General features: G+C 39.5%; 1 protein-coding gene across 2 annotated transcripts in view; it reads left to right on the plus strand.

Moving 5' to 3' along the window:
- The window catches only part of COL6A6 (collagen type VI alpha 6 chain), a 141,713-nt gene that overhangs the window by 88,120 nt on the left and 38,774 nt on the right, over positions 1-14,819 (plus strand). For both annotated transcript variants that reach the window (XM_079101273.1, XM_079101272.1), the window contains exons 25-29: positions 1,558-1,620; positions 6,602-6,664; positions 7,458-7,508; positions 9,370-9,405; positions 10,117-10,179. In XM_079101273.1, coding sequence (XP_078957399.1) covers positions 1,558-1,620; positions 6,602-6,664; positions 7,458-7,508; positions 9,370-9,405; positions 10,117-10,179 — 276 coding nt within the window. The remainder of the gene's footprint in view (positions 1-1,557; positions 1,621-6,601; positions 6,665-7,457; positions 7,509-9,369; positions 9,406-10,116; positions 10,180-14,819) is intronic.

Raw genomic sequence — 14,819 nt, forward strand, 5'->3', positions numbered from 1 at the left:
TGGTAACTTGATGCTACAGAAGTTAATGGAAGGTTCAAAGAACACATGATCAAACTAAAATTAAGGTAAGGACAGAAAAATGTCAATGTGTTGAACGTGGAGGTCAAGGGACAGCTCTGTGCAGTGGTGGAGGTGAAAGTTCAAAGGGAATGGATGGAAAGCTTTCTATAGAAGGTAAAGAAATTGAGACTTTCCTTTTAAGATAAAGGAGGAAAAGAGGGAATTATGGAAAAATATCTTGCTTACTAATCAATTAACTGTTCAACAATCCTTCTTAATTAGGAAAATGTTTTTATATCCCACTTACTACATTTTTAATTTTTAAAGAATGAAAAGGTTAATGTGACATATTTTTTGGTTCCAAACAAAATTAATTTAAGCATGGTGCTTATTACACAGAGATTGGCTTATTTGTTTTTAAATTATAGCAACCATGATCAAAAATATTGTGAGAATTTTTAATTCACAGATGTTGGGATTACTTAGAAGTACCTGTAAACAGTTTTGCAAAAAAATATTTCTCTTGACATATGTTTGGATATCCCAAAGGAAAAATCTGATCCCAAGGGCTAATAACAGAGGAAGGCAGTTGTGCTGTCTTTGAATTGGGATTTATAAATGTTCAGCCCTAAAGCTGTTCCAATAAAACATGCTTTCTAGAATGTTGGAAGAATTTACTTCTATTATGTTTAATAGATTTTCCATTTAGATGCATATTATGTCTATCCATCTGCTCAAGTTGTGTTATTATGTTTTCAAAAATTCTTAAAGCTTTTTTATATAGGCCTTGTATTATCCTTGTTAAATTTATCCTATGTACTTTATAACGTTTTTCCCTTTTGTAAATAGTAATTTATTAACACTTACTTTTCTATTTTCTAATAGTTTCTGAAACTATTTCAGACTATATCCTGTGCTACCTGAGCATATTTTGTTAAAATGCTAACTGATTTTTGGTGGATTTTTTTTTTTTTTTTGGTGGTTATTGTTTTTTTAGGGTTTGTTTTGTTTTGTATTTTGTTTGCAGTGCTGGGGATTGAACCCAGGGCTTTGTTCATGTTAGGCAAAGTGCTCCACCACTGGTTCCATGCTAATTGTGTTTAGTAAAATTGTTTTGAGCTTTCTAATGAACAAATCATATTATTTGGAAATATAGATAAGCTTACATTCAAAAAAGTAAAAAGACTGATCCTTTGCTTTGGTAGCATGTGTTTCTTTTAAGGCAAATATCACTTGGAATGCCTTCTTTAAATGTTAGACATTTTAGCAACATCTGCTCTGAGAGCAAAATAGTGAGAACCTGAAATCTCTTTGGAAGAGAAGACTCACGAGGAAGCATAATCATTCAGGCAACATCTGGCATGACTTACTTTATTAATTTTTTCTTATTTACTAGTCTTTATTTGACAGCTGTAGTACTTTTTTCCAAACCAAGAATCCTTACAACCATAACTCTTCTCCCATCTGTAGTTCATTTTCCTCTTAGAAGAGACACATAAGTTTTAAGGGGAAGTTCCTTTATGTTTTGCTATATTTGTAATCCTTGTTTTGTTTCAGGGGCCTGCAGGACCCGAAGGAGAGGCAGGGAACCAAGGTCGTTTGGGAAGCCAAGGAAATAAAGTAGGTCACCTTCTTTATACCCCCCAAAGTTGGGGGTTTTCTACCCAAGAGAACTGTGTCTGGTTGCACTTGCCAGAGCCCTTTCAACACAGAGGAAAACACATCTCATTGCCCCTAAACCCTGGCTTGATTCTTAGAGAGCCAGAGACCTCTAAGGACATGGGTGTGGACCAGGATGAAGTCAGGATTCCAGCTCAGCATAATCTCATGAGGGGTTACACCCAATGGGAGCTGAGGGATCTCGGGGAGGGGGGCTATTCTGGCCCCGTCTTCCTTTCTCTCTCCCACCCTCTCTGCATCCTTACCTCCCTCCCTCTGCTCCTCCCTCCCTTCCTCCCTTGCTTGCTTCCTTCCTTCCTTTCTTTCCTCCATTCATACATACCTCTGCTGAGCACCTTTTAAGACCAAGGCCCTGTACAGAGCCCTCCCTTTGGCTAAGCTGAAGAGTCAGCTACAGGAGATCAGGAATCTTCATCTTGTTCACTGATGCATCCTTGTTGCTTAGAACAGTACATGACACGTGATTAGTGCCTAGTGAATACTCGGTGAATGAATGAATGTCTACATGGTATGATAAGTGTGACGTGAAAGCAACAGAATTCAGAAAAATTTCAAGATAATAATCTAGGGCATAAAACAGAGGTGGGTAAGGGGCTGACATAGAGGTTTAAACAGTAGTGGTAGAAATATTTCTGGGTTGGAATATATTTAAGAAGATATAGGCTGTGAGTGGACTTAGAAGATAAGAGCTTTGGCAGAGAGGCAGGATGGGTGATTTTAACTAAAACAAAACAAAACAAAACAGCTTCAAGGAAGGCATGGGGTTGGAATATCCTGAAAGAAGGAATTTTTCGGAGATGGATTTGACGAAGGCAGCTCTCTGGCAGATACGTAAGGCACAAGGCAGTCTGTGTGATTGACTTTCTTCAGTAGCTAGTCCAGTGCTATCCACAGGTTGTGAATGGAGCGTCTGAACATGGCCACACTTGGGAGATGTTAAACAGGCAACCCAATGAAGGGTTCTGAAGGCTGGGAGCTTAGAAGCAAGGAGAGGGGTCGGTACGCTCTCGAAGCCTCCGGGCTGAGCGGAGAGTGGGCGATGTCACAGGATGAGGATTCATGAGTGACAACTCCATAGGACTCTTCCAACAGGGAACTGTGGCAGGAGAAGGGGCTAGATGACTTGGGGGCTTCCAGCATCCGTGGAGACACCATCATAGATGCAGAAAAGTCACAAGGAGCAGCAGGTTTCCAAAAGAAGAAAATCTTTTGCTGGGGGAGGTAGGTCTGGTTGGAGATGCAGAATCATTAAGGTTTAAAAAACACTCCTCTCAGTGATGCTTATTTGTAAGAAGTGGACAAGAAAGTAGAAGACAATGCTCTATTAGGAAAGAAGGAAAAGAAATAGAAAAGCTCACTGGATTCTGTGAAGAGTATATAAGGGGAAGTCACGAGTACCGACAGGTACAGAGAAGCCATCCCACCTGGTGGCTAAGGATGCCCCAAAGAAGAGTTCCAGAAGTGTAGCAATTGAGAGGGGAGAGAAAGGCACACAGAGTGCAAAAGACTGAACAACACGCTGGTGAGAGGGACATGGAGGCAAGAGTGGCAAGCCACTCGTTAAAGAAATTAGGCTTTCAGGAGAAGGAGGAGGAGGAGGAGGAGGACATTGCTATCCGTACAAGCAAGGTCTAGGAAAGGCTGGAGCAGCGGGCATGTGTTTTCAACAACAGGAGAGATGTACCATGTTTAGGATCAGAGAAGAGGAAGGAGGAGATGGAGGAAGAAAAAGCGCAGTAGCTGCTAGAGTACAGGAACTTCTTGACAGAGAGAATGAGACTGAAAAGGAAAGTGGGTAGGCTGTGTTGGCCAACTGCTGGCAAGATACGACGGAGGCCAGAAGTCGAGTGATGCAGGACCGTGGACCAGAGCTGGTAACACGATGCACGTATGACAAGGACAGTCAGCTTCACGACGAAGGGATTTCAGCAATAATGGTCAGGAAATGAGGGTTTGGAACTGAGGCAGTGCTGCCTTCTGTCCTGGAGTAGGCTGCTGGGGAAGTGCTGTCACTGTTGAGAAAAGTTCCCTGTGCAGCAAGGAAGGAACTGGGTGTGACGGATACCATGGCTGTGCACATGGATGTGTGTCTATCATGTGTGAAATGAAGCCACTCCATAGGGTGTGGTAGAAGGGGCCCAAAGAGGGCTAGAAATGGAGGGACCCCAGGGCTGGATAGAGGTGAGTGTGTGGAAGGAGACAGACACAGCAGGGCAGTTACACCTTTGAAGATCATTATTAATAAATAAGACTTTTAAGGAGGCATGCAAGAATTTGGGAGGTAAGGGCCCCACAGCAAACCCAAACCCTCTGGGCAGCCCCAGGATGGACTGAGCCCTCTAGACTCATTATTAATGAGATAAACCCCAAACACACATCCCAACCTTACTCCAGTAAGTTTACGTCCATGGGGAGGCAAGCAACCCAGCAATTAATCCTGGACTCAATGCCTGGCTCACCAGGAACCAAATGCCAGGCTCTGGATGAGCCAGATGACTTTCCCTGTTTCCTTACCTTGAAACTGTTCTCAAATTTCAATGTGCGTATGAATCGGCTGACAAGTTTACTTTAAAATACATATTGCTGGACAACACTAGTGAGACTAATCCAATGGGGTCCAGGAGTTTCCTTTTACCCTTGAACCCTGGATGGCCATGGGCCAGGTGGCCCAGAGCACACACTAAGAATCAGAAGATCTTCTGCTTCTCTTTCTATTCTGTTTTATCCCCCAGAGTTCGGTGTGGTGGATATTAATCCGTTTGCAGTTCTCACACTTAGTAAACTTCCTTTCTGTTCTTAAAAATGATTTAGTCACTCCAAAACACTTCAGGGTCAGTTGCACATACACTTTCTTCCAAAGAGTACAACACGGACAAGGGAGGAGGTGGGATAATAACCTGAGGATAAGGATGTTTGACCAACTCCACGTCAATCCAACAGTCAAGGTTAACATCCATAGTGACTTATAACCCCAGGCTCATCATGAGAAAAATATCAGATAAACCCCAACTAGGGGACATTCTGTAAGACACCTGATCAATACTCCTCAAAACTGTCAAGGTCATTAAAAACAAGAAAAGTCTGATAAACTGTCCCGTCTAGAGGAACCTAAAGAGACATGACACATGGGATCCTAGATATCCTTTGGTGTCCTAGCCAAAGCAGAAAAAGAATATCAGGTAAAGAGAACATTAGGTAAAAACTAAGGAAATCTGAATGAAATTCCTAACATTGACTCATTTCTTGTGACCAATGTGTCCTATGCAACCAATATAATGTTAACAAGAGGGGAAAGTGGATGCGGGAGATTTAGGAACTCTCGACGATCACAACATTTCTGCAAATCTAAAATTTGTCGCTGGCTCTTTGCAGTACCAAATCCGCGGATATTTCTCACCGCTTGCAGCAACAATTTGCACGGGTCTTATGGGTGGTGGACTGGAAACTGAGCCACTTCTATCTCTGGGCTGCTTCTTTGCTTGCTTGTTTATAGAGGATAGAGGAAATGAGGCTTACTTGCTTTGAGAGGAGAGAGAGAGAGAGAGAGAGACTTTGCTTATCAGAGAGAAAGAGAGACTTTGCTTAAGAGAGAGACTTTGAGAGAAGGACAGGCTTTACTTAGAGCTTAGAGGAAGAGAGACTTGCTATGCCTTACTTAAGGTCTACTGCTTCTTACTGGTGCGTCCTGCATCCTGTGAACTAAAGGTGCGTCTACCTAAGGTGCTTTAGTGATGCGTCTCAGTTCTCCGCTCTGCGATCTGCCTTCCACCGCTTTCTGCTAGCTGCTGCTCCACTGTCTTGTCTTTCTTCTTGCCGCTTCTTTCTGCTAGCTGCTGCTCCACTGTCTTGTCTTTCTTCTTGCCGCTTCTTTCTGCTAGCTGCTGCTCCACTGTCTTTTCTTTCTTCTTGCCGCTTCTTTCTGCTAGCTGCTGCTCCACTGTCTTTTCTTTCTTCTTGCCGCTTCTTTCTGCTAGCTGCTGCTCCACTGTCTTTTCTTTCTTCTTGCCGCTTCTTTCTACTAGCTGCTGCTCTTTTCCCTACTAGCTGCTGTGTTCCGCTGTCTCGCTCCGCCTACACTTATATCACCTCCAGGAGGCGGAGAGCAGGGCCACAACTCTTACGCAAAGATTAGCAAGACGCTAGATGTCCGAGCAGGCACAATTAGGAGTGTTTGAGAACACATGCGCATACATTGTGTGCGTGGGTGATAAATCACCTGAGTGTGCTTATGTCAATTAACCTCCTCACTGCCGAAGTGATCAGGCGCCGTTCTGGCGCCGTCAACATGGCACAGCCCCCAACAAAAACTATTCCAAACAATTTTTCATTTTCATTTTTATAAATGAGCTAAGCTTCCTTTTTTAAACCCATGTTAATTTTTCCATATAGCTGGACTTTCCTAAGATAATACTGAGGTCGACGTATAACCCACAGTAGGTGCTCTACTGGTCAGAGGTTAGAAACTATTGGCAGCGATGCTGTGCACCCTGGTTGTCTGATTCTCACATAGAAACCTTAAAACTAGTTCAGTAAATCTGCCATCTTTGCAGGAGCCAGATGATTTGCACGGATCCTCATGGAAAGCAATTCTGTTAACATTTTTCTGCACAGCACAGAGCTTCCTCCTTGGCTCGTGGTAAGACAGTTTCATGGCACTGAGCTGCGAAGAGGGCAACTTGCACTAAACAATAAATCAGACTTCTGAGAATTTGAATGTCAGTGGAGGAGGCCTCTCTGGCCAGCAGCAGTCATTCCAGTCATTCCTCTTTTGTCATTTGCACAACACGCAAACCCCAGGCACAAACCCCTTGTTGTGTGGGATACACATGGATGCAATTGAATATTGCCTTAGTGCCATCATTTCTGATTTCCATCAGCAAAACCACCTAATAAAGACATATTTCACTGTGCTCTTTAACAGGGAGAGCCTGGAGATCCAGGAGGAAAAGGAGCCATTGGCTTTCCTGGTCCTCGTGGCTTGCAGGTTGGTTTTGTAATTTATTAATTTTTATTTTTTATTTTTATTTTTATTTTTACAGACTGCATTTTGATTAATTATACACAAATGGGGTAATTTATCCGTACTTTCGATCTGGCCCTTGGAATCTTTTGGTTCAATAGGTATCTGAACACTCCCTCTGAAGAATCTATGAAGAGTTTTAGTGGTAGTATCTTAATCTAGCTTTAAAGTGTGCTAGAAATTCAGAGCGATATCATCCTCACCTTGGACTAGTTCCTTGGCCAGCTTTTCCAAGATGGCAAATTCCCAAATACCAAACATCATGGCCAGCATGCTCTTGAAGCCAAATGGTAAAATAGACAAAACTTGGTTTTAGCATCCTGTACCCTTCTTCCAATCTTTCCTCCCATCAGAATCTCTTTATCAGAAACCCAGTCCATCTGCCCCATTGCTCCTGGCTTCTACAAAAGTCAGACAGTAGCCAATACCCACACATTTTGGAGTTCTTGTTTTTTGCCTGGCAAAATGAAAATAAATTAGACCTGAGGTATTAAAACACAAATGCTACCTGGAAGAGGTCATACGGCTACCTCCTTTAACAGTGTGCCCGATGCTTTCTCTTTTCATCCCTATAACAACACCATGAGTGGGATTACTTTAGTGCCACCATCACAAAATATCAGTGTCCTGCCCAGCAGGAGGATCTTACTTCCTAGTGGCCCCTATCAAACCTCAAACCTGGTTGGCTTGTCCTCTTGTGAATAATCCTGCCTCTCTCTGGAGCCTGAGATGTTGGTAATTGATTGCATTTTTCCAGGGTGATGATGGCAGTCCAGGTTATGGTAGCATTGGACGTAAAGGAGCAAAGGTAAGCCACATCTACCAGAAGTTGGATGTTTTCCCTTGACTTTTTATTGCTTGTTTTGTTTATTTGTCATAACAAACATAAAAAATAAATAAAAAGAATCAGTGAATAAAGCAATCTTGTAGTTTGAAATGTATTTTCATAATGCATTTGCTATTTGCTGATATCCAGTGGGGACATGTACAAGAGAAAAGAATGAGAGAGTTTAAGATGCAGAAATTGAAACATGAAAATGAATTCTGTGTGTTTTGAAGAGGTGTGTGGTTAGGGCCTGACCAGGTCCAGCCTGACTGGGGCTGCTAGTGTTAGCAGCTCTGGGTTCAAGTTTGCTCAGGGAGGCAGTCCACACTTGACCTCCTGTTACTTGTTTGCTTTAGCCACTAGTGAGCGATTTTGCAGGATTTTTCTAAATGCATTGGGCCAAGTGGTAACTTAAAATCAGAATGATCATTTTTTTATTGTCACTGAATTAAGTGCCTGGAAATAAGGTAAGTTTACCAAAGCCAGTGATTTCTGTATACCAACAATGACCAGTAATAAAATAATAATGAAAAAGACTCAATCATAATTTCAAAATACTCAAAAACTTAATATGGTTTAGGATATCCTTTCTGAAAAAAAACTCAAGACCTAAGACAATGATCTGGGATACGAAGGAAAGCTCAGCAAGAGGAGAGGCAGCCCAGGTTCCTGTTGCAAAGTCTAAAGCATCATGAAGATCAGTGTTAGTCCAAGTGAATTCCCAATGGGAATCGTCCCAGAGGCTGTCTGGGAGTATAAAAAAACAAACAAATGAACAAAAAAAAGCTAAAAATTTTTGAGAAATAAAGCTAAGGAATGAGGAATTTCTAGCAAAATTTTTGTTAAAGAATAATTGAAAAAAAATTTAGTATCTCATGAAAGGATAAATATTAAATAGCCTGACATTGGATATTTGCCACTGTACAAAATGAAAGTATAATGTTTATAATTGTGCTTAAAATTTTTAGGTTCAAAACAAAATTAAAATTATATTTCCAATTTCAAGTAAAAATTTGGAATATACTTAGAAGAACTTTATCCCAATTTTGCTAACATGCATTTTGAGAAGTTCAAAACAAACAGGACAAAATATGTATTATGGTTCTGGGTAGTAAGATTTGGGTGATACTTCTTCTTTCATCCTTTCATATTTTATATGTGTTTGAGATTCGTTTTAATAATCAGAAAGTCAACTTAATTTTTTGTAGAATAGTGATTACTAGAGGTTGGGAAGGAGAAGGGGGATAAAGGGAGTCTGGATTTGATTGGCACAAACGGTTTCCATGTATTGATATATCACACTGACCCCAATAATAAGTACAATTGGCACATGTTAAAATAAAAATAAAACTTAAAAAATAAACCTTATTTTAAATATGTGTTTCCTTCATCAAATAGAATCATACCTCTTCAACTAGACTTTGCCAAAGTAAGGTTAAAAAATAAAAAGGAAGGCCCCTACAATGAATAATCAAGTTAGACTCTCTGGGCTTCCAAATTCTCCATGGAAATCCATTTTAAGAAGATTGTTCCAGAGACACAGGGCCAAATGACCATGTAGTCTGTTATATGCATGAAGAAGAGGCAATTTGTAATTCCTCAGATCACTTTAGCCTCAAGTTCCTTTTCACTTATCTTAGGTTGTCAAGTTTTGATGAAACCAGTAAGTAATTTAATTTAGAAATTGGAGTTAGTTTCTCAAACAGTGCTGTTTGGTTTCCAGTTTGCAAGTGTTTGTCCTTCCATTGGTTCAGAGGTATTAAACAAGGCAGCAGATAAATTAAAGTGAATAAAAAGTTGCTGGGCAATGTGTGCAATTAATCTTCTCTACTGTCAATTGTAGGGGCAAGAAGGATTCCCTGGAGAGAGTGGACCTAAGGTATTGTGTACTTCACTTTACTTAGAAATCTGTCAGAAATACTCCTGGGGTTAGGAAACATATCCTAGGCCAGCAGAAGGACTGTTCCTGCTAAATAAACGTTCTCTGTGGGGAAAACAGGGGAGAAACAAATGAGCCAAAATTTTAAAACAATACCTTTATTTAGAAGTATAAGACTTTTTTAAAAAACATTTCATACCTCGTTTTTTTTTTTAAATTCATAGGTAAAGGAAGAAAAATAATCCTTCTGAAATTTTTCTTCTGTAGGTTGCCCCTTCCCCTCTATCATATGTATTTTCTTCTTTGCTCAAAGGAAAGTAAAACGTAAAGAAAATCAAAACTATCCGATTTCACCTGACTCAATTTTCTCAGTATGCTTATAAATTGTCTTAAAGTATTTTCAATTTTAGGGCTTCCAGTTTTTCTAGAAACATTTACTAAACTCAATAGATGCCGGATCCTGTGATAGGGTCTAAGGACAAAACAACGTTCTCCCAGGGTCGGGGTTCTGTTTGGGAAGATGCACTGTGAACTCGGTGCCCAGTGTGCCAGCATCGTGGAGAGCTTTGCAGGGGAAAAGAAAACACTTCGGAGGAGACAAAAACACACGTGAAAACTGGCTTCCTGTTGGAACCAGGTTAAAAGCACAAGTGTATCTCTGTGATATAGATTTGATTTCAATAACCATTTCATTTTAATGCACTTATTTAGGGTGAGACTGGAGACCCTGGTGGTCCAGGAGAGACCGGACCCAAAGGATCCAGAGGCAAAACGGTAAGCTTCTCAGATTCCCATTGCTGACCACTTCAGCTACTTCGGGAACACCTTCTGCATGCATATAGAGTCATTTGAATTGTCACTTGTTCCCAAAGTCTTATAAAATGTGTGGATTTTGCTGGGTGTGGTGGCACACACCTGTACTCCCAGCAGCTCGGGAGACTGAGGCAGGAGGATCACGAAGTTCAAAACCAGCCTCAGCAACTTAGTGAGACACTAAGCAACTTGGCAAGAACCTGTCTCAAAATAAAAATTGAAAAGGGGCTTGGGATGTGGTTTAGTGGTTATACTACTCATCTCTCAATGCCAGCAAGAAGGTATCAATAGTTTTACTTCTCTACTTCTCCCTTTTAGTGAATAAATTCCCTGTTCTGGCTGTCAAGGTACCATTGTTATCATTGGAAATTAGGTTTTGTTTTGTTTTTAAAGGAATTCTTGTGGTCCAAAACAGGTTTTACACTGCCAAAATTTATCCTATCTCCCTGGAAGATTTAATGCAACTTAATAATGCTCACTGACATCTTGTCTTCCCAAATGAGGTATTGTTAAATTATTTTTAATAAGGTATATGCTAAAAGGTTCCTTTTTAATTTAGCTCAGGAAGGTATTTCTTGAGTTTTGTGAGAACATTTGTGTTTAGTATGTAACTGAATATGTCTTTATTATTTTATGGAGGGACTTAGCTATTGCCTGATACTTTGGGTCACTGAGAATAAAGATATTTTTCCAGTATATGTCATAAGCATCAATTCACTTAAGGCTGAGAAGTTAAGAATAGATTTCTTACATTTCATGACTCTATATATCTTGGACCATGTACAAATGAGATGCCTGTTTTTTTTAAAAAAGAAAAAAGATTATATTATGGCAATTGCATCTCAATAATGTCTTCACCTCTTTCTTCATAATAGCATTGGTCAAGAGAATTAGCAAGAATAAGATATCTGATAAAAATGTATCATGCTAAGTGAAATAAGCCAATCCCCAAAACCCAAAGGTCAAATGTTTTTGCTGATATGTGGAAGCTAACCCACAATAAAGGGGGCGGGATAGAAAAGAAGTTCAGTGTAGACAAAGGGGAATGAAAGGAAGGGAGGGGGGATAGGAATAGGAAAGACAGTGGAAAAAATAGGACATAACTTTCCTACGTACATGTCTGGAATCCCACCATCGTGTACATCCACAAGAATGGGGTCCTAATGAGAATAATCTATATTCCATGCCTGTGTAATGGATTCTACTATCATGTATAACTGAAAAGAACCAATAAAAATTTTTGAAAAAAAAATTATACTTGAGGTAGTTTTCCAGTTTTGTCTTCAAGGTTAATTTTACACTGATCTAGTACTTTTTTTTTTTTTTTCTGCAAACTAACCCAAGAACTTTATGTATAGAGAACATTTACGTAGATTTTAGGGGTACAAAATAAAGTTCTCTCTCCCTTCTTCCTTCTCCCAAGAGGACTGCTTCCCAGCTATAATTCCTTTCCTTGAACACTTTTTGGTGGCTATCCTTTATCATTATGCCTTCAAAAAATGACAAAGATTGATTTAATTAGAAAAATAATTGGAAAAGACTTTCAAATTAATCTAGATGTCATCTGCATTGAAATATCTCTGGATCATTTCCTTTGGCTTATTAACAGAACAGTTTAACCTTGAACATCAGAAGCATGCTAACAAGTTCAGCTCTTTGTTGGGTTTCTTCCCTGGGATGGCACATTAATCATTAAAAAAAAACAATGAACTAATAGGAAACATATCAACTTTGTCTCTTGGCCTTTGGAAATATTTGAATTTCTCTTTTGTGCTCCATGTTAGACTGTTTGTAACTTGATATTTTTCACTTATCCAGCTGCTTTTTCCACTGTTAAGTATTTTTGTATTTGAAGTTGAAGTTTTTTACACATTAAAAATTCTCAGGCTTTCCCCTACCAGAGCAGAAGTTCTATGGGAAGATTTTGGTAACACCTTGCCTTAAATTCTGAAAATGAAAATTCATGATGATGTTCACCTGTTTTATTTTGCATAGATGTGTGCTATTTGGATGTGTGCTTTCATAGAAACCGAGTCTACAGAGTTTGAAGCTGGGCTTTTCAACCTCAGCACTCTTGGCAACTCGGGCTAGTTTGTATGGGGAGCTGCCTAGGCATTGGTGGGTGTTTAGCAACATACCTGCCATCTCGCCGCTGGATTCTTCAACCACCCTTCCTGAGTACCTCCTCAGACTTTGCCATGTGTTGGGGCAGCGAGGGGTGGGTGGCAAAATTCTCCCCAGCTGAGAACTGCTGGTTTAAAGACTCAAATAACCACACAATGTTAATGTTCTTAATGGCATCTTATCTGTCAAATAAAAAGGAAAAAAATAAAGAAATCTAAAAAAGTAATCTCTCTGCCCCCTCAACTCCTTCCATTTCCTTCTCCTCAGAAACCACTTTCATTTCCTAACTTTTGGAATTGGCCACATGCTTCTAAATATCATGCTTGTGGACCAACCTTTCGGTTTTTTTAAGTTTTGGGCATTACTGCAAACCTTTCTGATTTACCTTTCGTCATTTGCCTTTGATCTAAATCCCTTCTGAAAACATTTGGGTGCAGTAGGTAACCTATAAATCCCCGCCCAGCACTTCCACCTGACCAGCTTGATCTTGTTTCCACTGTGCTTGTCACCAATTGCCTTTACCTTCACCTGTGGATTCCCTTCACCTTTCTTCTGGGTTGTCTCCCTGTTTCTCATTCCCTTTCCCAGACTCCTGGATTTCTCCCCTGCCTCATGGAAAACTCATCCAGTAGCCCACTCAGAGGGGATGAAAGAGATCTCGGTACATTTTTTGGATATAGCTAACATCCGAAAATGGCTTGATACTACTTTCAGATTGGGTGGATACTTTGGCTAGGACACAATTCTGATTGAAAAATAATTCCTTAGGATTTTGAAGGCAGTCATAGCTCCATTATTTCTAGTTTCTCTCATTACTTTGGAAAGTCCTAGGAAATTCAAATTCCTAACTTTTTTACCTGGCCAATGTTCTCTCTCTAGAACCATATTGGATCATCTCTTGGTTTCTAGTATTGATATTTCATGGCTTTAATGACCTTTGTATGGTCAATTTTTATCAGTTTTCAAGGACATTAGGTAGGCCCCGTGAGCCTGGAAATGTGTACTCTAAAAGTGTTATTAATTATTCCAATGATTTCCTTCCCCTCCACCTCCATCTATTGCTATTTTTAAATACTTATATTTTGTATGTCAATTTACTCCTTTACTTCTTCTCTCCTATTTCCTAATTGTCTTTTTGCTCTACTTTGTGTTCCTTGACCTTATCTTATAATGTTTCTCTCATACTTTAAGAACTTGTTTTTGTTTATTTCATGTTCCTTTTCTATCATATACTGTTCTTGTTTCATGGGGGAAACATTTTTTCTTAGCTCTCTGAGGATACAAATGAGTATTTTTAAGTCTTCTTTGCCCAATATACTATTTCTTGCATTTTTCTGTTTTGATCTGTATCTTTCATATGTCTCAACAATGAGTTTATTGCTTCATATTTAAAATGTGAGAAAAAGACAGATTGAAAGCCCTGAGAAAATGAATTTACCAACTACATATTTCACTGGAGGCTGATTTGGCTAAACTCATTTTTTGTTGTTGTTGTCATGCCGGTGGCTTTTTTTTTTTTTTTTTTAAATAAACTTCTGATATCAGTATTTTTAGGTCCTTCTTCTTTAGTCAGATTCCCCTTAAAACATTCTTTCCATTTCCTGCCTGAAGAGTAAAGGTCTGTATGCCAACTTTCTAGAAGCCATGTGGAAAAAGAGAGCTGGAGGATCTCACATCTATTGTGCATAGTTTCTCTGAGTCTACTGTTTCAGTATGGTACCATTGGTCCTCAACTCTACCTGAGTCCCAACTCAGTTTTTCTTCAGTTTATTTCATGGTGGAAAAAAGAGACATTCACCCAAGTGTGGAAAATGAAAGGAGATTTGGGGACCTCTAAAGTTATTTTCAATTGAGCCTTCTTGTTTGGTCTCTTCCCTTCACTTTCACTTATGGTGGTACCTGATACTGCCAAAGCCTGAGCCTTCTGGGTATGGGTGATATTGAACACGTTGGTCCTGGGCTTTCCCTGCTGCTGGCTTAGGACAGGTATTTCAGGTTTGCCAAGTATCCAACACTTACACATCTGCTTTCCAGCCTCCAAAATTGTGTGTCTATTGTTTTCTTACTCTTCCAAATCCTTATCTTTGTTGCTTTTGCCCTTTTAAAAAATCAATATATATTTGGAAGATATTAGAAAGGACAAAAGTAAATTCACTTACTCAATCTGTCATTTTTCCCTTGGAAAGGTTAACCTATGTCTTCTAAGTAAAATATGGTCAGTAAGTTTATTTTTTCATTTTCAAACCAGCACACTGTCAATATTGTCAGGTTACACAAAGGACATCAACGGTTATTTACTGCTCCATAGGCAATGCTTTTACAAATTAAGTTGATTATAGACAACTTCAGTTTTTATTCTTGTAATGACTTTTAAATAGGGAAATTTTTTTTTTTTTTTTTTTTTTTTTTTTGGTACCAGGGATTGAACCTGGGGTGCTTAACCTCTGAGCAACATCCTCCGACCTTTTTTCTTTATT

Source organism: Sciurus vulgaris, assembly GCF_902686455.1.
Source record: "Sciurus vulgaris genome assembly, chromosome: 10".
Taxonomy (NCBI): Eukaryota; Metazoa; Chordata; class Mammalia; order Rodentia; family Sciuridae; genus Sciurus; species Sciurus vulgaris.